This window comes from Copadichromis virginalis, linkage group LG19, assembly GCF_057382275.1.
Source record: "Copadichromis virginalis isolate Kocher_CV1m ecotype Utaka linkage group LG19, C_Virginalis_male_GT1.1, whole genome shotgun sequence".
In the NCBI taxonomy this organism is placed as follows: domain Eukaryota; kingdom Metazoa; phylum Chordata; class Actinopteri; order Cichliformes; family Cichlidae; genus Copadichromis; species Copadichromis virginalis.
In genome coordinates, this window is record NC_140636.1 from 14,501,423 (window position 1) to 14,527,720 (window position 26,298).

Below are 26,298 nucleotides of genomic sequence, written 5' to 3' on the forward strand. Positions count from 1 at the left end.
TGGATCCTCATCTCTGCCTGCCCGCACACAGAGCCCTGACACATGGAAAGAACATGCAGACTCCACATAGAAGGGCTCCAAACAGCAGGTGGATTAAAATCCTGGAACCTGAATAAACCAGGAAATATATGAATATTTTCCTATTTTGTCTTTAAACATTTCTTTTTCTGTTGTTTCTTTGTTAAATATGACTGTGAAAAGGACCAGGACCCGACACACTGTTCCATGTGGCAGATTTGATTGTTTCTGGATTCAGCACTCACACGTCTGACAGCTTTCCAGCAGTCTCACACTCCTGTGATCTCCTGTGAAATAACACTATAGGTGACAGTGCTGATGTCTGTTTTTTATTTCAGTTAATAAACTGTTTAGCAAATGTTCTTGTAGCCATTTGATTTCAGGATTGTCAACTAAATATTATACTATATACCCTCAGAGTGGATATAGTGGATGTAGCTCAGTTGGTAGAGCAGGTCGCCTATTAATTGGAAGGTTGGTGGTTCGAAGAGTATGTATGCTGAATGTTTGATAGACAACACATACATAGAAAGAGCATTGAAAAAATGTTCTTGGGTGAAAGAGGCAAATTTGAGTACTCAGATTAGAATAAGAACTGGTCCATTTACCATTTACACACCAAACTGCCACCCAGGTCAGCAAGGTCAGTGCGCCCCAGGGCAGCTGTGGCTACAATGTAGCTTGCCATTGCCGGTGTGTGAGTGTGTGAATGACTGAATGTAGTGTAAAGCGCTTTGGGGTCCTTAGGGACTGAGTAAAAGCGCTATACAAGGCCATTTACCATTTTTACAATCAGAGCAGCCCCTTCCTCCAGAGGATGTTTTGATGGCGATCCCTCATTTGTGAAGTCCATCAGTATGTTTCTGCCTGTTCAGTCTGCACCCAGACCAAGTCATTGAGCTCACCACCTGCTGGTTTACTGTTCCCAACAGCTGTGATCCTACATCATGGTAGATTTCCTCACTAGCCTCCAGGTAAAGTCACCATACTAACTATTGCAAACTGTTTTTCCAAGGCTGTGTATTTTGTTTCTCTACCTAAGCTTCCTTCAGCCTTAGAGACCTCTCAGCTTTTCACAGATCACATCTTCATGTTACACAGAATCTCTGGTGACATTGCCTTAAACTGAGGACCCCAGTTCACTTCTCGTGACTGACTAATGGTCAAACAAAGAGGACCAACCAGGAATTGGAGGCCACCCTCACTGTGTGTTCTAATCAAACCCATCAACTTAGGGCTTGCACCTGGCCTGTGCCAAATACCTCCAACATTTGATGACCTTCTCTGCGACTGGATTATTTGTTATGTTTGAGGCTTTACTGGAGTATCATTTTTTCCAGCCCAACAAAGTGAGTTCTCTGTTCTTTCTGTCCAGCATCACCTTTGACATTGCCACCAAGGTGGACCTGCATAAAACTATGGAGCAGAACAAGCTTACGGTGATTGGATCTCGGCCCTCATCTACACTCCAGGTCAGAAAGTTACTTCCAAAAGTATCCCATTGAGGACCAAATCCCCCAAAACGGTCTCACAATTACATTAGTCCATTTGGGATCAAGTCACTCATCAACCCATCACTGTCCACCTTAAGCTCCCCAGAAATGTGACAGTTCACAATATGTTCCACATCTCCAGTTCAGTCCAGTCCACTGTTCACTCTTGGTGATATGCTTCTGTCAAAATAAATATGTGGGAGCACAATTAGCTGAGCTTTCTCTCTGACCTCAGTATTCATCTGGAAAGTTCTGCAAATTCAAACTCAATCTCTCACCACTGTATTGCTGTGTTTGCAATATGTCACCAGCACTGAAGAATATTTAGTAGGTGAATCATTTCTTTGCAATGTGTCCTTTATATTGAGGCTAATTCTGCTAACTTTTATGTAGTTTTCATTCATCTAGAAATTACAGATCACATTTCTCCAATATTGCATTTCATACTTCTCTTACACAACTTCTCTAAGATCGTGGATCATGCTTGCTAGATGGAAAAAAAGCTTTTCCTTAATAAAACTTGAACTCTACAAGTGAGAGATTGAGGAAGATTAAAATCCGAAGATTGGGAAGATGATTGGACTTTCGATTTTGATTTTTTTTTTTTCTTAAAGCAGCATAAATAGTAAGAGTTTTGCATTTCTGAAGCAGGGAAGGAGAGAAGAAGTCTCAGGTCCAGTACCAAAGAAATGTGGTAAGAAGAAATATATATGGTCACAAAACTGACATCATTAACAGATGAATTTCTTTTGTACTAACCCAAGCTTCTAACTGACACTTTAATTCAGCTGTGTTGGAGTAGGGATGCATCTAAAAGCTGCAGGACAGTAGCTCTCGAAGAGTGGAGTTGGACACCCCTGCATTATGCCATACAATTTTCTTTGTGAAGGTCACTGTTATTCATTTATTTATTTAAACTGTGGAAATTTTGTTTGACAACAAAATGTAATCATAGCCATGCTAAATGAATAAACGTGTTCTGTGTAAAATAAGATGGACTTCAAAATTTATACGCTTTGGGGAAAAACCTTTAAGACTTTACACAGGTTGGTGGTTAAGCCCTTGCTGCCCTTAGTGAACCCCAAGTTGTTCTCTGATGTCGGAGTGTGAATGTGTTTGAAGGCTAGAAAAACTTCCTTCCATACATGTGAGTGTGTAAGGCGCTGTATGAAGCCCTTTGAGTGCTCTAGTAGAGTAGAAGAGCACGATAGAATATCCAAACACTGAGTGCAGAATACTTGCATAATATTAAACCGGGGCAGATGCTCGAAGCTTACTATGTTGATTATTTGTGCTCAGATCATTTCGTGATAGAAATGGAGCTTTTAAAATGATAAGGCATTATTAGAGAACTAAAGTATCTGTTAGTGATATCGTATGTGACAATCCAGTGTTTGAAAATATTTATTATAAAAAATGTAGATGACTTTAAACCCTCCAGTGCTGGTTTTGGTATAGCTGAGGTGTTAGCATAGCTTAAAAAACATACTGATTAATTAATGATCATAGACCAAAAAATGCATGTACTCCTCACACGTCAGGTTTTCAAACTGAGATAAATCAAAGTAGTTATACTCTTGAAATACTGCTGTAGACGGGAGTCTTGAAACTATAACTGGCTTAGCGTGTTTAAATGTTCTAACATACTGTATATGCTTTTATGTAGAATCCAAATAAAGGATTAAAGTGAATAAATAAAAGCTTAATGTAAAATTATTTAATTTTCTTTGTGAGTGACGGTGTTGGCAGCAGGTGATCATGTCCGTGCGTTTGTTTGTCCGTGCAGATCTTTAAATGTCCAAATCAGAATGTTAAAGCAGACCCTGAAGTTAATGGGGAGTTTGTACAGCCTATCTAATATAAAACATATTAAGTTAAAACACTTAGACACGAGAAATGAGTGTCTAAGTGTTAGAAATGAGAAGAAAATACAGAGACGTATTGTTACAGATAAAGCTCCTGAGGTCTGAGGGCCTACGTGCACCAGCAGCAGAACATATCAGACCAGTCACAGTTAAAATAACACAAAGGTTACAGAAAGGTTTTTATTTCTAAATTATTTGAGCTTTGAGCCATTGATGAACTGCAGCACTTTTTGCTTTAATTGGTCCTTGTGTGTTGATCGCGACTGTGCACAAGCTTTCTCCTTATTGCTGCCTCCCTAAAGCACTCTGTGACTGGTTTCTTGTCTTGAAAAGTGCAACATTAATAAATTTGGCTTACTTTAAACCTCCTCAAAACAAACAACCTAAAGAAATCAAATCTTCAACGCTCTAATTATGAACCATGAAAACCAAAAACAGCTGCCACAGCAATGTTGGTTTTATGGACCCATGTTGGTGGATTTTAATTTATTTATTTATTAACACAGTTCAGAGGCTACAGAGATGCACTTGTGTGGAGTCGTCTAAAGATCTTTTCATGGTACGCAGAGCTTTGCAGACCCGGTTTAGTTAAATCAAAGATGGTGGCAGCGTGTGTGTGTGTGTGTGTAGGACACAGTCAGCAGGAGTTCAGGGGGAAGATATTTACTCTTATTATTTATTTAAGATATTTACTGAGCTGCTGTAACTCTCTGTCTGGTCTCAGCCTTGATGATGGAGCTCGTTTTCCAAACCTTGTATCTACATTTTTTTTCCTGTGACGTCAAAGGTCAAAGGTCAGATGAAAGGCATCACAGTTAGGCAACTGAAGCTCCTCTGCTGCCACCTACTGGCTGTTTTATTCTGTTACTGATGCCTTTACACAGTGCATGTACTCCCTGGCCACTTTATTAGGTACACATTGCTAATACTGGGTTAGGCCATGTTTTTCCTTCAGAACACATTTTTAGAACTGTATTTATTTTCATACCAAAATTGTTTGTTATGTTTACAGTAACATTTATAATGAGAAAGAAAAAGTTCTTTCGTTTCACATTCAGAGGGAGGACGGCTGAGCTCCGACATTTTTCAGTAATTTCACTCATTTTAAACCTCATCTGACAAAATGTAATCTTTGAAGGTCAGACTGCTCCTATGAACACAAAAAAAGAGAAGAGGGGGAGGACACTTGTGTATTTCACCCTCCCATTAAGTCGTATTTCCTTTGGTATTTATTGTGTTGTTGTAACCGCTGCTCATTTTGTAATTTGTCTTTCCTCAGTGCTTCTACGCCAGCAGAGATGTGAGCAGAGGAGGGGAGGAAAATGAGACGTCTTTCAAATCTTCCTTTAAAAGTGAAGTCAGTGAAATGATGTTTGACTCAACTGCATCATGTACAGTTTTGTTAAAGACTGACTGCAGCTGGGTTTTATCATCTCAGGTGTTCATGACATGTTTTATTTAGAGACGCTTTTGGTTAAATTCATAATTTAGATCATGTGACAGACATCACATCTTTTTAAGAAATCACACACAGAAACAGTGAAGGGCAGAAGGTTTGATCCTCTTAAAGAACTGAAATAATCCGAATAAAGAGGGCGAGCTGTTAAAGGAGTCCTCGTTCTGTGGTTTCTATATTCCAGCTGTGGCCACAGCTGTTTAACCTCTGCATCCTCCATCTGCTGTCCTCCAGATGCCTTTTAGGACCTGGGACATGTTTCCAGCTTCCAGATGTGTAAAAATACATCCCAAACAAAAGCTCAGGTCTCAGGAGGAAACATAGTTTGTTTGTTCTCCTGTAACATTCAAGGTCAAAGGTCACATAAAACTGTCAGGCGTTGGGAAAACTAATGATCTTCTACTGCTGCCACCTGCTGGCTTTTATCATGCAGTGACTGATGCCTCTATCTATTTACACACAGTGCATACATTTGGCGGCCACTTTATTAGGTATACCTTGCTAGTCCCATGTTGGGATTCCTTTTGGCTTCTGAAATATTTAAATTCTTCATGGCACTGATTCAACAAGCTACTGGAAACATTCCTCACAGATTCTGGTCCATATTAAAATGACTGCATCACACAGATGCTGCAGATTTGTCCATGATGTGGATCTCCTGTTAAAACCACCTCTTAAGATGTTCTGTTGGACTGAGATCTGGTGACTGTGGAGGCCATTGGAGTATTTCTGTGAACTCATTGTTATGTTCAAGAAATTTGTTTGAGATGATTTGATTTTTTGACATGGTGCTTTATCCAGCTGGAAGCATGCCTGTAAAAACTGACATGTGTGTTTAACATAAACACACATGTCAGTTTTTATTAAAGACAATATCACCAGCATGCTCAGAAGAACTCAACACATTTTACATAAAGACAGTTGTGAAAGTTGGGAAAGTGAAATTGTTCCTCCTGCTTTTAGTTTGTGGCTGAAGTAAACCTGTGTGTTGTCTTTGTTATCTGCTCTGAAGGTGACTGAAGTGTGTTTGTGTTCACCACAACAACTCACGTTTTCCATCAGACATCTTTGTGAAACCCACAGAAGCACACGAGAAGATCAAGTGAGACCAAAGTTGATTGAACCTGCAGAGAAACCAGATCACTGCTGTGGAGACGACAGCACACTTAGAAATAACATAAATAACAGCAAAGTTACTGAAGACATGAAACATGTATTACATCTACATTTTAGTTACATAGCACTTATTTTTGTTTATATATAAATGATGTCTTGGTCATGCTTTTATTCTGAAAGGCCTGGTGAAGAAAATATTCTTTTTTAATATAAAAAATATAAAAACTAGTTTAAGAAATTTTTCCAGCTTCTTTATAAAAGAAAATAATAATAATAACTTTCCATTTGAACTTTCAGTGATTTGAACTCAGTGGTTGTGTGAGGTTTCCTTCATGAGGAGAACAAACAGAATATAAACCAGTGTGTTTACAGTGAATGTGTCAGGTCTGAGCTGCTGTGGGGACCAGTTAGAGAGCAGCAGCTGGATCCCAGTGGTTGGACTGGTGGACGACTTCAGTGAGGAGTAGATGACATTTGGCTCTGGTAGAAACTCTGCACACACAAACACACAGGAGGAGAATATAAGCACAAAGCAGAGCCTCTCTGTTCTCTTTATATACAGCAAAGCATCAGGACATGTCAGTGAACGCATCACAGTTACAATAATATAACTTGGATCACATAACATATTGAACTTTGGACACATTTTCTGCTGATATATGACGAGTATATGAACAGTATCAGATCACAAAGCATCTGCAACTTCGCTCAGAACCTTAATACTGCTGCTATCACTCTGAGCCCTGATGGAGAAAGAGTAGCAGCTGTACCTCTGAGCTCTCTTCTCTCTGATGATGAACGTCCACAACTGATGTGTTCACTTCTCCCTGCTGAGCAGACTCCAGCTCCATTACTGTCTGAAACACACATGGAGGACGTCAGTGCAGGCAGCACAGTCTCATAACTGAAATAACCTCAGCAGTATCTATAACACAAAAAGGTTTGTTGAATATTTTTTCTCTACAGTGCAAAAACTGTGAGATGACTCGTGACTCGTGGCAGGTCTGACTCATAGAAACACGATTACAGATCAGGAACGTGTTTCTCATCAAAGCCGTCAGTCATCAAAAACTTGTAAACCGATCCTGTCAGGAGCCTACATCTGCAAAACTACAAAATGAGCCACATAAAGAAAGTCAAATCCAAAAGACCAACACAGCTGAATAGATCAGGTTGATTTTTATTGTTTGTATAGAAATTATAAACCACTCAGAGTGTTTTTTATTGTCTCTTTATCTCTGCAGTAGAACCTGGCAGTGACACGAGTTAATCAGAAACCAGAAGCTGGATGATCACAGAGTCATTTCTGATAAGTGCAGGTGGACAAACACTAAACACAGCATTTCCTGTAAAGTTCACCCAACAAAACATAATGACAGCAAAGCGACTTGTGATTATTTGTCAAAGTTGTCAGAGTTTAGAGGACAGTCTGGATTCTGCAAACCTCCTTAAAGTTAGAAAAATAAACACACACCAGGACAGCCGACAGGAAGGACGACTTTCAATGAAAACTACATGTAAATATTTTAATATGATAAAAAAGCTGCTGAACTGGAAGCTCAGCTTCCTGTTCATGAACTTTAAGACTTCAGGCATGTCGTCTCGTTGCATTTTTGGACGCTGCCCGATGTCCTGCTGGCACAAAATAAACACACTCTGAGAGTTTCCAGCTTGACCAAACAGATGTTTCCATACAATGATTATCATGGATATATTATTTCTGACTTTCTCTGTCTGCTGTGTTTCCTGGAGCAAACACAAGAAAAAAGTGCAGTCTGTCCTTGTTGAGTTTCTTAGTTTGATTCAGTGAGAAGAGTCTGGAAGAGGAGCTGAGGAGGAGCAGGAAGGAGGAGGGAGGAGCAGGAACTAGCAGTAGTTTCGCTTTGTCAAAAGGAGGACTGCAGCTCACCTGTGGACTCCACCATGATTGTTTGAGTGAGTGAAAATTCATTTACTTCTTTCTTTAACCAGGTTTGTCACACAGTTCTCTTATTCAGCCTTTAAACAGACAGATCTGAGTCTACAGTTTAAAACACAGCGAATACAACGTGATGATGGGAAATGTGGAGCACTGCTTTCATGATTTAAATCTGGGGTCAAGCAGGGCCCGAAAGTGGTGCTTTATAATAAATATGATGATAATAAGAACTGAATTACACATTCAAACGCAGAGCTCCTGCTGTAACCTTCACTCTCTAGGTTTCTCCTTTTCTTCACTCATCTCAGATTTCTGGCACAAACACGTCGCAAACAACACGAGTGATACTGGTGTTGGTATGTGATTCATATCAGCATGATGGGATTGATGCTTTAGTTTGTTTCTAAAGGAAACATGTCTGCACATGTTCCCTGTGATCATGTGACAAAAGGCCTGAGAAAATACATTTAAGCTGCAGCGAGTGAGAAAGAGGAAGACGAGGAGGTGCATTGAGGTACCTCCACACTATGGAGCTGAGTGGAAAACAGAGCAAACAGCGATGTGTTTGCTTCAAATTCTCTGCTGTGGCAAAACCACCGACCTCAGACATGAATTCTGAAAGCAAAGCTCCACTTTGTGTCATGGTCCGGGTGAGCACGGGGTTTTTCCACTCCGCTGGGTTCTACCTTCAGGCAGAGACTCCAATCAGCTTCCACACCTGGTTCCAATCAAGTCACCTGTATATAAGACCAGCATTCACAACAGACCTCTGCCAGATCTTCTGCTAACCCATGTCAGTGCTAGGCTGCGAACCCCTTGTGAGAACCCTCAACTACTGCTTTTCCCTCACCGTGTTTTTCTTTGTCATAGGACCCACCTGGCAGTCACGTTTCCCGAACTACTCTCATCTCCGCCTGGACGCTGGTTCTGTCATCTGGTTTCTTCCTCTCCACCATCGGACTACACCTGCCTGCCTCCCTGCCAAGTCCCTCACTCCACGCATATTCTGGATCCTCTCTGGACACTCCTCACCCGGAACCCCCTGGACACCCCTTCCTCGCATGACACTTTAAACCTGCAACGCGTAAGCCCTAACCTCCATAGCCTAATCCTGCAGCTGTGATTCACTGGACTGCCACTGACTACTTGTCTCTTCTCATTATAGTGACTGCGTACCTCCATCCAAGCCGCTGCCCCTTTTTTCCATCCGTGAAATCCAGCACCTAGCCATAGCACTCAGTTTCATGTTCACAGTTTGGCCTCACAGTTCATAGCATTTCATAATTCATAGCATTCATAGTCTCCTGTTGTGTAATTTCACTAGACACTTGTAAATAAAGCACTGTGTTCACGCCCGTTTGCCTCCCTCTGTGTCTGCATTTGAGTCCACACCCACAGCCGGGCCCTCTCGGCCGTAACAAATAATATCTACAAATGCATCTTAAAGCTGTTATATTAGCACTCTAAGATAACCACATTAACATTACTGACACTCGCTGACTTTTAACAGTCATTCTATAAATGCTGTCCGTTTAAACGGTCTTACCTGTACACACTGCATATCCACCGGATTCCAGCCAGAGTGGATTATGGAGTCTCCCACGCTCCTGTTAGTGATCCTCCATCTGGATGGATGAGAACAACCTTCTGAACAATCTAGCAGGAGATGGCCCATATCTATGGGACTGATTTGTGCTAATAACGCCCATTGTATGGACTGATAACAGCCGAAGCGGGTGAATAAAGTCACCCAGTAGCTAGCTGTGCCATTACCCAGCATACACCACTCCCTCCATAAATGCAATAAACGATACAAAAGTATCGTTCTACCTGTTTTTCAGGTAGTTGTTTACATTATATAATTTATTGTGTTCTGTATACGTCACTACAATGTGATTTGGAAAATGTCTAAATATACCGACAACAGGCACTTCCGCGGCAATCTCTTCAATCGGAGGACCCTTCACGTCAATTCCCGACGCGAGGGGGGTACCAACAATTGCAGAAACTATTGAAGGCCTATTAAAAGTAGGGGTCCTTGAGTCCTCTCAATCCTACTGGAACACTCCTATTTTGCCAGTAGAGAAGCACGGGACAGGAAAGTACAGGATGGCACATGATTTAAGAGCCATTAATGCCATTTTACGTACTGACACGGTGCCTGTTCCAAATCCATACACAGCATTGACGGCATTAACACCAGAACAGAAGTGGTTTACATGTATTGATCTAGCGAATGCATTTTTCTGTCTCCCGTTACATGAGTCTCTGAGGGACATTTTTTCATTTACATATAGGGGGCAACAGTACAGATACACACGGTTGCCACAAGGGTTTGCACTCTCCCCTGGCATTTTCAACCAAGTGTTGAAAGAAGCTCTATCGCCATGCCACCTACCAGAGGGATGTACACTGGTGCAATATGTTGATGATTTGCTCATTGCGGCTCCGTCTGCTTCGGCATGTACGGCAGCCTCACTCACCATACTGAAGAGACTCGCTGAGTGCGGGTTTAAAGTCAGTAAAGAAAAGTTGCAGTTGGTCCGACCAGAAGTAACATTTCTGGGCCGAGTCATTGCTCACAAATCAGTGGGTTTGCTAAACACCCATCGGGATCAGATTTTGACACATCCAAAACCGCGTACGGTTAAGGAGTTGCTCTCATTCTTAGGTTTAACAGGATACAGCCGTCACTTCATTCCAAATTATGCAGGAAAAACAGCCCTTTTGAGGGATTTGGTAAAAACGGTAGGTGTCCGGAACCTTAAGGCTGAACTGCCATGGACATCGGCCACTGAGTCGGCGTTCATTGCATTGAAACAGGATTTGTCAAGATCGGCTGATCTTGCCATTCCTAATTATGATAACCCTTTCTATCTTGATGTTTCAGAAACACATGGGATAGTCAATGGGGTGTTGTTTCAGAAAAAGGGGGGAGGAAGGGATGTACTTATGTACGTCAGCGTCAGACTGAATCCATTAGAGACAAGGCACCCGAGATGCACACAGCATGCCATTGGGGTGTCAAAGATTATATAAAAGGCAGCATATATAGTGAGGGACCATCCGTTGAAGGTGCTGACCACCCACAGTGTGGTGGCATATGTTAATTCACAAATATATGCGGTGGCCCCTAGAGACAAAACACGTACAAACTCCAAAACATATTTCTAGCATGAACTGAACTTCCTAAACAGAGCTACCTAGATCACTTAAATTACACACTTGAAAGCATATGTGTATTGTTTGTGTATTTATACACAAGCATTCATATATAGTCAAATAATTTTAAAAAACAATGTTCATTTACCTGTTACTACCACACACCAAATCAGGTCATTGGTACTTGCTGGCTTGTGTAGCCACCAGGTAATGAAGGATATAAAAAAAAACAACAACAGCAATAGAATAATATTAAACACAAAGTGAACCCGTCTTCCTTCATTAAATAGGTTCTTTTAGATGTTAAGGAGGAATTGACTTAACCAGGCTGGCGGAGAATGAAGACAACCGGACACCTGCAGCAGATGGGGAATCAGTGAACTTTTATTGAGACAGAGACAACCTCTCAACACAGCTCACATCAGGAGATTCCCAATATTTGCTGTGAGGATGGGTAGATATTCTCTAAAACTTACAGGAGGGGGTTGTGAGGAAAGTGCTGCATTAGCAGAAAAACAACTCCATAAAAGGAAATCGGCCTTGGGTGTTCTAGCCTCTTCGCTTGCAGATATCTTCCACCTGCAGGATGAGGCGATCGCTTCTTATCGCTCTCAAGGCCAAAGTCGTACAGTTGCACAGTAACTTTAAAGCTGAACAATATTTAAAGCTGAATAATGTTTGATCAGATTATATTTTCTTCAAATCCCCCTTTTGACCCATCTTAAATGGGTCAACACACAAAAATAAGTAACATTCAAAGGAACACAGAGACGTGTCGAAGCCTGGCTCGAAAAACTCCTCGGGTCTTATCATTTGTCTTTATCTGTCATTGCAGATGAGGAGAAAAGAGTCCAGGCACCACCCTGCCCAGGGGTCGGCTGCAAGCAGTCTCGGTTCCCGATGAAAGCAGTAACAGCTGTCCTGCACAAAAGGATACAACGAGTCAGTGCAACCAGGGTAGTGACACAAAATTAACATTTCCTGTAACTCAGCAACCAAAAAGCATAAGTAATGATAAAAATGTGGAGAGTACAGAGTATACTATAATAATGAGAGATATAAACGTGAAAATGTGAAAGAATAAATCAACCATAAAATAAACCCAGAACGGTAACTGCTAAGGACATTCAAAAGTGAATATGGTAAAACGTGAGGAAGGGGTGTGGAAAAAAACAATTTATATCCAGTGGTGGGAGTACACATTCGCTCAGGCTTAAGTCCGGAGACCCTGAGAACATCGCTTAACCCTCACAACCCGACCAGACACAGTTCAACCAGATATATCCTTCAAGAGGAAGTGGGTGAGGGAAACAATTAATAACAAACCTAACCATTCTAGAAGAATTTAAACAAGAGAAAGACGATAATGTTCGTCACCCTCACGATCAGAGTTTTCATCATCCGTTGGCGAGGAGGTGGTGGGCAAGACCCTAGGGGCTACATTTGTCAGATTGGGACTGTCAGAAGGGGGCGAAGCTTTTGAACTTGAAGGTGTCAGAAGTGTCGGGGGCCCTTCACAGATCAGGATTATGCCAATGGGAATGAGACCCAGGGCCAGGAAGCAAACAAAGACGCAACATCTTTGCCTGCCTGTCATTTCAGGGGGAAAGGGCCAAGACATGTTTACTTAGCTTGTATGTCTTCTAATACGGGATGATGGGGCACAGAAAGGTGGTCCAGTTCCCCCCACCTCGCCAAGGGCGTGTTCTAGGAGTTAAAGAGCAACAAAAAGTATCAGTGACACAACTTTAAATGAGCTTTCAGCGGTTAAAACTATTGCAATGTAAAATGTAAATCTTAAAAACTCAAGCCAATATAAAAGCAAAGTCATAAAAGATGTTAAAAATAGAAAAATAAAAATGTTTAGTTCAGTATGAAGAACACCCCCTTTTGTAACCAGCCGGCTTGTAGGTTGAGTTTTGGCTCCCTCAAGTGGTTGGTGATGCTGTTGCAGCTCCTTCTGACAGGTCCTTCTGCACCTCTCTCAAGGTTCTTCCTGGTTCGGTGGCAGCAGCGCACTGTGTGTAATGAAACCAGGTGTCACCTTTCCCTTCGAGCCTGACAGCGTGGGAGGTCCGCTCTGTTATGCGGTAAGGGCCTGTCCAGCGAGGCTCAGCCCACTTTCTCTTTGTGACTTTCAGGAGGACGTAGTCCATTCCAGGTGTAGCCGCCTCTTTCAGCTCTTGCTGGTTTCTTTCAGCGACCTGTGAGGAATACTGGGCAACAAAACTGCGGAGCATGTTATAATATGTCCTCGGATCGAGGTCTGAATCAGCTTCATCCGACATTAACAGGCGAGAGGAGGGGCCAGGAAAAGGCCTGCCATGCTCCAACTCAAATGGAGTGTAACCAGAGGTTTGATTTACTGAGCATCTTATGGACATTAATGCAAGAGGCAATGCCTTAACCCAATCTAATTTGGTCTGTGCACAGATTTTAGCCAATTTAGTTTTTAGAGTTTGATTCATCCTTTCCACTTTCCCCTGGGACTGGGGGTGGTAAACTGAGCCAAACTTATGTTTCAAACCTAATGCGGCTTCAACCCTCTGCAGATCGTGGTTCCTGAAATGTGAACCATTGTCCGACCTTATGACCTCGGGAAACCCATGCTGTGGTATATAATGATTAATCAGACACTTCACCACAGTTCTACTGTTTTCACTTGCTGTCGGCCAGGCTTCTGGCCAACCTGAAAATGCATCCACAGCCACCAGCAGGTACCTGTAACTACCTACTCTGTCCACCATGTCTGTGTAATCAATGATTATTTCTTTCCCTGGGCAAAGTGGGATGGGGAAGTACCCTGCTATTGGCTTGAAGGCGGGCTTGATTCCAAATTGGTTGCACTCCTTACAGGTTTTAACCATGTATTTTGTCATGTCTTTTAGATAAGGGTGCCACCAGCCAGCTAAGTTCCTCATCATTTGTGCAGGTCCCACATGCCCCACTCCATGTGCCTCTTCCATTGCTGTCTGTCTGACCCCTGGCGGTAGAATGGGCCTTCCATCTGGGCCACGCCACACATCTGTGTTTGTGGCCCCTCTTGTTACCCATAAGGATTTTTCCTGGGGGCTGGCTTTGTCCTGTAACTCTCTGATTGTGGCTAGGCCTAGTTGTATGGGTGGTCTTTCTGGAGGGGGTGTGGCTTCTGGGTCCATTACCATAATCAGGGAGGGTAAGTAACCAGCTGTCTGCTTAGCTACTAAGTCGGCCTGTTTGTTACCTAATGCCACTAAATCCAATCCGGCACTGTGTCCTTTGCATTTTACCACTGCCACCTTAACAGGTAACAACAGTGCTTCTGCTAATTCCCTCATTTCTATCTCATGTTTAATAGGCTTTCCGCTGGCTGTCAAAAAACCAGCTCTTAGCCACTGCTTGAGCTCCACATGCACTGCTCCCACAGCATAAGCTGAATCACTGTATATATTCACTTTCTGTCCCTTTCCCATCCTTAAGGCTTCAATCACCGCTCTCAGTTCAGCTCTCTGTGCAGACTGTTGTCCTGTCAACTGCTCTGCCTTCACTGTTTTCCATCTCATGTCTGTCTGTTCCACTATTGCCCATGCAGCCTTCAACATTCCACTTTCAGTTCTGAAACAACATCCATCTGTGAACCAATCTTTTTCTGCATCCATTAGAGGTTCTGCCTGCAAATCTGGCCTGATTTTCTCCTGTACCTGCACAACCTCTTCACACATATGTGGTTCCCCCGATCCCATGTGATCAGCCATGTTTATGCCTTCATGTGAGTAGGTGATGTGTGGTGCTTCCAAAATGGTACTGAGGCGTCTCTGCCTGAGTGAAGTGAGTGTGAAGGCCTGTGAGGAGACGTAGGCCACCACACTGTGTGATGTCAAAATTTTTAGTGGGTGGTTCATCACTATGTGTGCTGTTTTCTGAATGATTTTTGCAAGTCCAGAAACGTGTTGTGTGCACGGTGGGTGGCGTTTTTCAGTGTTGTCAAGCATTACGCTTACATATGTCAACACTTTTCTCTCTCCCCCTTTTTTCTGGAACAGGATACCATTGATATGGGTTCCAGTTCCAGAAACATCAAGATGAAAAGGCAAAGCATAATCTGGCACAGCAAGGTCAGAGGCGACAGAAAGCTGTTGTTTTAACTTTATAAACGCCTGTTCTGTTTCTGTAGTCCATGAGAGGGGAGCAGAGAGGTTTCTCATGCCTTGTTCATTTACCAAAGCGCGCAAAGGGGAAGTAAGGCCAACATAGTCTGGGACATAGGTCCTGCTGTAACCAGTCAGGCCCAAAAATGACAACATGTCTTTTACAGTTAGAGGTTTTGGATGGTGCAAAATGGAGTTCCTGTGTTCTGGGGACAAGGAAATACCGGACTGTGAGACCATGCGGCCTAGAAAAGAAACCTGTTTTCTTGCAATCTGTAGTTTGTTTTTGCTCACTTTAAAACCTGTGTTGGCCAGGTGGTGAAGTACCACTCTGGTGGCCTCCAAACAGATGTCAGCCGTGGGAGCAGACAGCAAAAGGTCATCCACATATTGTATTAACATACAGTCGGATGGTAGTGGGCAGGTTTGTAAAAGTTCTTTCAAACACTGATTAAACAGTCCTGGGGAGAGGGCAAATCCCTGTGGTAAGCGAGTGTAACGCCATTGTCGGCCTCTAAATGTAAATGAGAAAATGTCACGCAGTGACTCACGAAGTGGGAGGCAGAAAAAGGCATTAGCCAAGTCAATGCAGGTGAACCAGGCATGAGATGGTGGGAGGTTGGTCAAGGCAACATAAGGATTAGGCACAGGCAAAGTAGGAGTGCCAAGTAAGGCATTAATCCTTCTCAAATCATGTGCCATTCTGAACTTCCCCGTGCCTTTTTTCTCAACGGGTAGGATGGGCGTGTTCCACTTAGAGCAGGAGGGCTCCAAGACACCGGCAGTGACCAAACCAGAAATTGTTTCTGCAATCCCAGCCTCAGCCTCCGGTCTGTGTGGGTACTGAGGCTGCCACAAAGGGGTAGCAGATGACAGTTGAAAAGAGACTGGCTCCACATCAACTAAACCTACATCTGTGGGTCCATGGGACCACAAACAATCTGGAAGAGAGTCGAGTAAAGGCGCAGCATCACAGTGGTCTGTGTGTTCTCTGCCATGTGACCCGCTGACCACTCTATGTTGCAGTGTTGAGGAATTAAAGCAATCATTTAAAATTTGGTATGTGTTGGTAGATGGAGAAAACAAAACCTGTGGGAGTTTTGTAGGTGTCCAGTCAGTGGCCGCAAGGGAACGTTTAACCATTCCACCCAGCTCCTTAGCCTGGTGTCCAGGATGTAAGGCCAGTGACACATGGGGAGCTGCCTCATCAGACATCATGTACCACTGTAATTGATCTGTTGTTAAAGTAACCGCTGCTGCCACTCCCTCCGGTGCCGCATAAATGCACGACATGTTCAGAGACCAAGCCCGCCCCTCACACTGCTCTTGGAACATGTGCTGGTACCAGGTGGTGTCATGCCTGTCATAAAACAGTGTAACATGAGGTGGGTCAGGGGGAGGGACATAAGGATGTAGGAGTGAGAGCCACGGCCGCCATTGCTGAAAAGCAGTACAAACTCCTGGTTCAGCAGGTGTTTCAACTTCCAATAATGCCCAGTAGATGTCAGCAGAGTCCGCTAAACAGGAGGAGGGTTGCAGCAGAAACTGACCACCTCCCTCTGGCCCATCAGAACAGGGAAGCACAACCCCAGTAGGGAGAGTCACAGTTAGGCCTTGTGAAGAGCAGAGTATTGTGGCTCCTAATTTAATCAACAAGTCTCTTCCCAGTAAATTCACAGGCGCCTGTTTTGAACAAACATAGCTGTGTAACAAAGTCTGATCTCCAACCGTTGTGGGGAGGGGCACGGTGTAAGGCAGAGTTTTAGGTTCCCCAGATATGCCCACCACTGTAATCACTGTGTCAGTAAGTCTTTCACGAGCAACATCCTTAATGGTGGAGTACGTAGCTCCAGTGTCCACTAAAAAGCTGCTTCTTCTTTTATCTACAGTTATGGACAGCATAGGGTCCGCCGTTGTCCCTTCACCGTCCTGGGCAGTCTGTGGGGTGTCCTATAGCTGGGGACCACCCTCGTAGTACTCCCACCCCATCACAGGCATCTGTGGGGCCGGGGGCACTTCAACTAAAGCACCACGAAGTCCACCTCTGTGGCCAGGATGCTGATAGGGCCCACCACGGGCTCCCCTGCCTCTTCCAGCAGCCGGGTTCAAAGGGCACGCTTTAGCCCAGTGTCCAGGTTGTCCACACCGGAAACAAACATACATCTGGCCTCCCCTACCACCTCCCATCTGACCCCTTCCCCTGAAACCACCTCTGTTTCCTCCAAATGGGGAACCTCTCTGCCCATAAGGGGCCGGGGAGTGATAAGCACCATACTGGGGGGGCTGTGGATCAGTTGGCCATGGGTTCGGATACAAATCAGGGGCAACTGGACCAGGAGGGGGAGCCGCAGCGGCCACAAGCTGCTTTTTAGGCTTGTCACCTTTTCCACCCAGGTCGTTTTTAGCTTTCTGCAGCTGAACCTTCAACAGTTGCAACTGTAAATCTTCGACGCTCTCTGCTTTATCATCAGACTTAATCTGCACTTTGTTAAGATTAAAAATCAAATGTTTCTTCCAGATTGCAAAGTCACAGTCCTGCAAATCAGGATTATCCTCCATTTTCTGGCTTACTGACTCCGGAATGCCCCTCAGCACCGCCCTTCTAAACCACATGCTCTGTGAACAAGTCCTACTGGGGTGATGACCTGTATGGTTCACCCAGTCTTCAACAGCCTGATTTAGATAATGGGTGGGATTTTGCTTTCCCTCCCATTTAAATTTCTGTAAGGTGCCTTGATTTTTGGGTGGGAATTGTTTGCGCAGGGCCGGTCCAATAAACCTCAAGGCCTGCATTAGTGGCACCTCGTTCTCATGCATGGTAGTACCCGCATTTTGTTCCAGGTCCGCTGCCTGAGATCGGGATGTGCACCTAGTTATAATAGCTCTAAAATCTCCCAGTGCGAGGTCCTGTCCAGCTGTGTATTTATCCAAACCAGCCAACCAGGCATTCCCTCCCTCCATTATGTCAGGGAGTTTGTCCACTAGGGCCTGGACATCTCCGAATGAATAAGGTTGATACACTGGTGTACGTTGTGCTTTAGTCTGGACCAGGGGAAACATGCCTGGAGGCTGAGGCACAGGGCCCTTAGATCTAGTCTGATATCCTAAACTGGGAGAGGTAGGGAGGGGTGTATTGTTAAGGTCACTGAGTTCATCATCAGTATCCTCAGTTTCTTCCCCGCCTGGTGGGTTAGCAGTGTCAGCAAAAACGTGGGCTAAACTCATCTGTGTTTCCGGATCCTGACGGCCCACCAAAGACATGGTAACTGTGACATTTGGTGAAGTGCCAGGCTCAGTTTTTGCAGTAGCGGTCAGATCTCCTTTAACAGCGACAGGAGTGCTGGCAAAGGGGTTGGACCGGGAAAGAGGGGCTGACGCAACACGATTATTCACCTGGACCACTGACCTATGTTCATTTAAGCAGCTGCGTAATGCTGCTTCTAGATCAGTTAATTGTTGTTCAGTGGGTTCCTGTCTGTTCATTCGAACCGCAAATGGTGCGCTCGCAAATGGGTCAGTTAGGCCCTCAGATCCGGTTCCAGAACAATGGGACATGGAAGAGGGGGCTCTACTACTAGCTGAGGGTGTCGCCGACAGAGAGGAGCTTCCTGGGCAAAAATGCTTGGTATCTATGGGAGTTGGAGCTACGGGCGGTTCTTCTCCAATAGTCATTATTCCACCAGAGATATTAAGTACCGGATATATGCCTGCTGAGGGAGGAGTTGAGGCAGAATAGGGAGGTGGCTGAGACCTATTTTTCTTCATGTGTGGTTTTGCAGTTTCCCATAAACACACCCAGTGATTAAATTTAACTTTGCGGCCTGCGTGCTTATCTGCTTCCTTTCTGTGTCTCACCCCGCTCATCACACCTGCACCTGCTGCTGCTGAGTTGGCTTCTTCCTCTTTCTCTTTTGCCTGCATAGCCTTATTCTGCCAAATTATTCCCCAGTTACCACTACTCCCCTCATCCTTTCCCTTTTCTTTCATTAACCTTTCAGCTGTTTTCCTCAATGACTCTTTCTGCTTTTTTGCTTCTTTAGGCTGGTGTGTGGAGTTGATGACTGTCTCAACACATGTTAATTGTTCTCCCAATGTGCTAAGAATAACACCGGGACCCCAACCATCATCATTAGTTTCTCGATCTAATTCTCCATCCATTTTACTGTCAATGGAGGAGTGTTCTTTTATTGATTTTAAAGGAGAATTTGGGCCAGCTGGGTTTCTGCCTCTGTTAGGCACTAACAGCTGGGGCGCTGCTTTAAAGGTGAGTCAGCACTGAAATATCCCTTCAGGTGTTACCAAGCTTCTACCAAACCGGAGTCTGGCGGGTAACCTTGCCTAGAGCTTCCTGATAGGGGTGCTAGTTGGTTGTCACCTTGTTCACACGTCTCATTCACACTTCATACATTACCTGCAGTCACTCATTACCCTCCTTATGTATGTAATAAATGTGTAAAAAAAAAAAAAAAAAAAAATTCTATGTGTGGTGTATTATTTTAACCAAAAGAGGAACCTAGTTCCTTTAATTGTGTAATCTGTGAACAACGGAGAACCAAACTGTCCTGCCCAGTGTTCCACAGCAAGCATTCAGCGTGTATTTATGTGTGTCCAATATCAAACAGAACATCAAAACATTTAAAACACTAAAATCATCGGGGTTTTAAGAAGAGATCCGTTTTCTCCTATTGATCAAAGGGACCCCTCCTTTGGACTCCAACCAGTACTTCTCCTTTTTAAGTTTTAGAGGATCTTTTCTAATAAAGTCCTCTGGGCCTTCCTAACCCTTCTGTAGTTTAGAGAATATTACTAAAAAATATTCTCAAGGCCTTTAACCTTTTAATTTGTTTAGAAAGGCGTTACTAATAAACCCTTTCAAGGTCCCAGACCTGCACTGAGGTATTTATCCGACACCGGAGAGCAACCCGTCGGCTGCAACCGTGGTCAGACCTCAGTTCACTCTTATCTTTATTCACTTATTCACTTATTTCTTATTCACTTATCTCTTATTCACTTGTCTGATTCTCAACAAGCCTTAAGTAAGCCAGACAATTTTGGTTATGAATTACTAGGAGTTTGGACACTAAGTATTTTTATAATGTTCAATATAGCAGAAATAAAAGGTCTGCTTACCTTGTTTTTGTGTGCACACAGCTTTTGTCCAAACTCCGTTCACTCAGACCACTGCCGATGTCCTCCCATCCGTTCCAGTTTGGCCTGGAGCGGATCCTGTTCCGTGACGCCAATTGAAGGATATAAAAAAAAACAACAACAGCAATAGAATAATATTAAACACAAAGTGAACCCGTCTTCCTTCATTAAATAGGTTCTTTTAGATGTTAAGGAGGAATTGACTTAACCAGGCTGGCGGAGAATGAAGACAACCGGACACCTGCAGCAGATGGGGAATCAGTGAACTTTTATTGAGACAGAGACAACCTCTCAACACAGCTCACATCAGGAGATTCCCAATATTTGCTGTGAGGATGGGTAGATATTCTCTAAAACTTACAGGAGGGGGTTGTGAGGAAAGTGCTGCATTAGCAGAAAAACAACTCCATAAAAGGAAATCGGCCTTGGGTGTTCTAGCCTCTTCGCTTGCAGATATCTTCCACCTGCAGGATGAGGCGATCGCTTCTTATCGCTCTCAAGGCCAAAGTCGTACAGTTGCACAGTAACTTTAAAGCTGAACAATATTTAAAGCTGAATAATGTTTGATCAGATTATATTTTCTTCAGTAACAAAAGCTCAACACTGCCTCTAGCATCCTGGAGCACTTCTGTTGTCTTTTGTATGTGTTTTGAGTTTTTATGTGCTTCTGAGTTTTTACGTGTTTTGGAGTTTGTACGTGTTTTGGAGTTTTTACGTCTTTTTACGTGTTTTAGAGTTTTTACGTGTTTTGGAGTTTGTACATGTTTTTACGTGTTTTGGAGTTTGTACGTGTTTTTACGTGTTTTGGAGTTTGTACATGCTTCAGAGTTCGTACGTGATTTGAAGTTTGTATGTGCTTTGTCTCTAGGGGCCACTGTAAATATACTTTTATTTATTCACTCCACATAAAATGTAATAAATAAATCATATAATACAAAAATCAACTATTCACATTTCAACTTTTAACTATTTAAATTTTCAGCTTTTTCCTTTTACAAATTTAAAGTGAAACAACACAAAACACTGCAAACCACAGCACAATTAAATTAGATTAAAATATGAAAACAAAAAGAAACATGCACATTATCTGTCATATGGGCCTGCATGAATAAACTTAATGAATCCTTTATCATCTGCAACCGAAAATAGTTGTGGATGATTACTATACCTTTCTAATGTGACGTTGTTGTCCCTGGCTCTCTTTCTCTCTCTCCCCCTCTGGATCTGTTCCTGTGCTACTGAGTGTAATTACCGCCCCTCCCCCCTCTGCCCAGCGTAAAGCACAAGGCTCGCTTGCTGAGTGAAGCAGAAAAAAAGTGCGAGAGAGAGGCTGAGAGAAAGAAAGAAAAAAAAAAACCCACGTGACGGCTCGCGATAAGGAGCCGGCTCGCGTCGTTCACGTCAAAGACCCGGCTCTAAGAGCCATTTCGTTCGCCAACGACCCATCACTAGCGTCCATAAGTGAAGCAGAGGGAGCCTGACCATGCGTCACACGTTTGACGAGTTGGGAGTGAGAACGTGTTGCCCCGCTCCAGCAGGCCGCAGAGAATGGGGGTGAGAGAAGACTCCAAACCTCCCTCTACCCGCTCATTGTAGTGTTGATGCATGTGTGTTCTAAGGTGCAATTAAAACCCAGGAGGGCATGGAGCTACCTGCCAGAGAGCAGCAGGTAAGCGCATAGTCCCTCCCTCCTTTTGAAACGAAAGTCTGTAGCCTGTATAAAGAGACAACTTGGGACGCAGGTATAGGAGTGGGACTTTCCAAGTGAATCATCGATTTTTGCCTTTCTGGGTTTTTTTTGTTTTTTGTGTTTTTTTTAACCAGCGGGGCTCTCGATGTTAATGGCTGCTTCAACGTCATTTTCAGTCTGGTGGATTTTTCTGTCTGGCTCGGTCCTCTGTTCAGCTACCGATAAAAGTACTGCATATTTTGCTCTGCTGTATTCTAGATCGTAGATAGAAGTAATTTGAGATAAGCTCAAAGTAGAGACTTTTCATGCTCCTTTTGTTGTCTCCTGTTGAAAAGATATTGCAGAAGACATTTATGACAGACAGTATTCAATGCTTATGTTATTTATAATCATTAATTTATATATTCATTTGGTTTAACTCTTTTGGTTTAAATTATACTTTTATGTAAGTTTGCAATTTGTTTTGTGAAATATTTTATATGTAAGAGCACAGAGAAGAAACTCACTATAAAAATAAATAATAATAACAGACTCATAAAGTTTGTGTTTTGAAACAAACTGATTGTGCCTGTGCAGGATTTGTCAGACCTTCTGCATCTACCTCTTGTTGTTTCCTCTTTCAGACATCACAGCTGTGTCTGGAAGGAATGTCATTCTGCCTTGTCAAGCTTCAAACAATGGCATCATAGTTGTGGAGTGGAGTAGAGCCGACCTGGAGACAGAGTATGTGCTTCTGTACCGGGATGAGCAATTTGATCCTCAAAATCAGCATCCATCTTTTAAGAACCGGGTGGATCTTCAGGACAGACTGATGAAGGATGGAGACGTGTCTTTGATTCTGAAGAATGTGAACATTTCTGATAGTGGAACATACAAGTGTTATGTCATCCAGAGAGAAACAAACCGAGGGAAGAGAGCCATTTTGGATACTGACCCTAGCAGCATCATCTACCTGAGTGTTGATCCTCCAGGTGAGTGAGTAGAGTTGAGTGTGTGTGTGTGATCAGAGGTGAAGCTGCTTCCTGGTTGTTGATGTTTGTTTCTAAAGATGTTGTTGATGAGACTTTGTAGAAAGCAGCTGGTCTGGGTGATGTGATCAGAGTGCAGTAGATAATGTCTGACAGCAGTTTGAAGAGGAAATGGATTCTGTTCTGTTCTTCACTCATCACCTACCTGACAGCTGACACCTCACACCTGTTTCTCACCTGCAGGTCAGACAGGAGGACACACAGAGGATGGAGGGAAGCAGTCAGGAGGGAAGGATGCTGGAGGGAAGGATGGAGGGAAGGAGGCTGGAGGGAAGGATGGAGGGAAGGAGGCTGGAGGGAAGAATTTTGGACTGGTAGCTGCTGGTTTGTTAGTTGCTGTGCTCTTTGTTGCTCTTGTGGTCACTAGAAAAACAAAAAAGGAGAAATCACCCTTCCCACCTGCACCTGATGAAGGAGTTAAAAAAGAGCTAGTCTGAAACCAAGCGCTTGACAATTGGTATGTAACAACCGACAAACCAGAGTTTTCTGTCCTATACACAACTGTCATTATGGCAGCAGGAGGACAGTAATAATGTGTTCCCCTCCGTTGATTGTTATCTTATCGCGATGGAGGGGTTTGTGAGCTCAGATGATCCTGGGTGCTCAGCTGTCTGGAGTGTTCAGCTCCTGGTAGGGTCTCCCATGACAAACAGATCCCAGGTGATGAGCCAGACAAAAAACAATCAAAAAATGTAACAAAATTAATTCATATTCAGCAACATTCCAGTCTGACTATATTGTGCTAAGCGTATGATTACTGATTATATGTTTAAATATTTAAAAAAGAAGGCTGAGAGAAGCCCGTAAATTAAGGTGCAGACTGGGAACATTGTAGAACAGGGTCAGAGTGTTCTTAAACATGAACTCATACAAATATCAAAGAAAAGCATCTACTATGCAAAACTTCCCCTTTTAACAAATAAGAAGAAAAATCTATTTTTAAATCACTTATACAATGTGAGAACTCTGGTTTGTTGCTGTTGTTGGGGCTGGAAGAACTCCTATATATAAACTACACCATACCTTTGGTGTATATAAAGGAGTTTTTTCTCCTCTGCTATTGTCAAGTGTTATGCTTGGATTTATACATTTTCTCCTGTATTAAAAAAAACCTAGTGTTTGTGGTGAATACATTAGCAAATCATTATATCTTATAAATGATTTTAAATATTTGACAAAAATAGATGCAGGGATAGACATTCACATCCCTGCATTTTGGAGTCATTTTTTTTTTTGTATATATGTTTGTTTAAATTTTTAACATGACATTTGTTGGTTTCCCTTCTGCAGAAGTGATCATAAAAGATATTTGATCCTGTTTGGCACACCCAGTCTCTCTGCTATTCTGTTGAACTGGTTCTCAATAACACACCCTCTGGGCTTTGCACTAAGCAACCGCAGGTGGGAAAACACAGACACCCATTCATTATCTACCCAGTTAATCCTTAGTGCATTTTTCGAAAACAGCCTTGCGTGTCACCTGATATCTGAGAGACAACAACTTGTCAGTCAGGCTTCTTAAGAGTTCTGTGTTGACGTTTGAAAAGCAAAGAACGATAAAATATACAGTAATTATCCTCACTGGTCTGGGCCTGCTCAAGTAATTGAGACAACAAAATTAAGCTCTTATTGCAGAGTGAAGGAGAGTTTGTTCCTACCACAAGGTGAAGCAGCACTAAGTTAACAAAACAAAGCCATTCCTCTTTAGTATGAGAGAATATAATTTTCTCTTTCTTCTTATGCATGTTAGCAGAACACAAGGTGAACTTGTCACATCATGCAATGCAAACAGTTGATATGTGGACATATACACAAAGGTTTCTAGGTATCTTGTTTTACTTTTGTTCCCTGATTTTATTTTATTTTCAAGACGTGGTGGGCATTTATTTTTCCAATATCCAAAAATCACATATTCTGTTTGTCATGATTACTTCTGACAGAAGGTAAAAACAGTGAATCATGAACCATCGTAGATTCCTTGTGCATTACAAAAACAGAAAAGGTGTGCCTTTATTTTTGTAGAAATGAATGAGAAAGTATTTAGCTCCAGGAAAGTGAACGTGTTTATGCAGGTCCTCCTACTCCTACAAGAATCCTGCTGATCAAGTCTAAAAGTTGTCACAACAAAACTGAACTCAGTTTCAACTTCTGTTTCTGTCTGTGTGTTTTTCCACCAGAAACTGCAGCACTAAAGGGTAAAGATAGACATTTAGTATTCCCTTATAAAATTCTTTAGATATTATTTAAAAAATGCTGGGCAGATGTTTCATTTGGACCTTTTCTTTATATCTGATACAAAAACATACATTTGGTTTTATAATAGTCATCTGACCAATGTAATCAGACTTTTTTTTATTTTGTGGATTTGAATATTTGGAACTCTCGTTTTGTTTTCCTTTCCTGTAACTTGAACTTTGAACATGCAAATTCAGTTCCCAGAAGCGAACCACCTAGTTCCTGTTAGTTATCCAATGGTTTATGACATATTCTGTGGAACTCATTAACTTAGGCTGCTGCTGTAACTTGATAAGTGCTATTTAAATTTTAACTGGTTTCAACTACTCTGAGAAGGAGGAACTGTCCTGCCGATTTTCTGGGGTAAATACACAGATAAATGTCAGTCACAAACAATGAGCCCAGCACATCTAGTAATCTGATGACTCTCACTCTAAATGGCCTGCCTGGGCCTGCCCCTGTCAACACAGCAGAGAAAATAAAATGAAACAAAGAGCATTATTCAGTGGAGGTTTTTGGTTTTAGGTTTTTTGAAATCTGCTGCACCTCCCACTCCAGTCTGAATCAGATGTCATAGCTTCTTCTTTAACTCATAACAAAGAGACATTTTTAACCCAGAAACTTACAAATTAAGTTTTCCTTCCACCAAGTATTTTTTTTGTTTTGTTTTTGTTCAGTTGTGCCAAAAAAAAAAAAAGGTGAACATGATGAGCTCACCTGCTGGGGAGACAGTTTCACACTGACTTTTTCTCTTTGGAGCTGAGTCACATGAAAAGTCCCGCTGATCACATTTCATCAAAAATATGATTACACTCCTGCAGCAGTCTTAGAATATAGCAGCATAAGTAAGGGATGACTCAGGGTCACTTGATCCATTAAACAACGTCATTTATTTAACATGCAAACATGCAAACAGTGCGTGACAGTCTCAGCAATTTGTATATGCATTTGTTTAAGTTTCCATTCTGTTCATGTTTGCTATGCAAAGATAAGCATGTGTTCCCATCAGTCTTTCAGGTCAGATCACGTAAGCTGTACATGT

At 42.7% G+C, this 26,298-nt stretch overlaps 2 protein-coding genes across 3 annotated transcripts in view; one reads left to right on the forward strand and one right to left on the reverse strand.

Moving 5' to 3' along the window:
* The window catches only part of LOC146685773 (programmed cell death 1 ligand 1-like), a 96,458-nt gene extending 72,112 nt beyond the window's left edge, over positions 1-24,346 (forward strand). The window contains exons 1-3 of one of the 2 annotated variants that reach the window (XM_085442233.1): positions 22,079-22,220; positions 22,617-22,964; positions 23,205-24,346. In XM_085442233.1, coding sequence (XP_085298359.1) covers positions 22,139-22,220; positions 22,617-22,964; positions 23,205-23,458 — 684 coding nt within the window. In that variant the 5' untranslated portion in view covers positions 22,079-22,138 and the 3' untranslated portion in view covers positions 23,459-24,346. Of the gene's footprint in view, positions 1-22,078; positions 22,221-22,616; positions 22,965-23,204 lie in introns of those variants that run through there. The other variant, XM_085442232.1, reaches the window with a different exon arrangement.
* Positions 17,106-20,629, reverse strand: LOC146685776 (uncharacterized). Its single transcript, XM_085442225.1, has 2 exons — positions 20,513-20,629; positions 17,106-20,381 (listed from the first exon to the last, which is right to left on the reverse strand). Exon 2 carries the CDS (start codon positions 19,311-19,313, stop codon positions 17,106-17,108), a length of 2,208 nt encoding a protein of 735 aa, XP_085298351.1. The 5' UTR covers positions 19,314-20,381; positions 20,513-20,629.
* Positions 24,347-26,298: the final 1,952 nt, after the last annotated feature.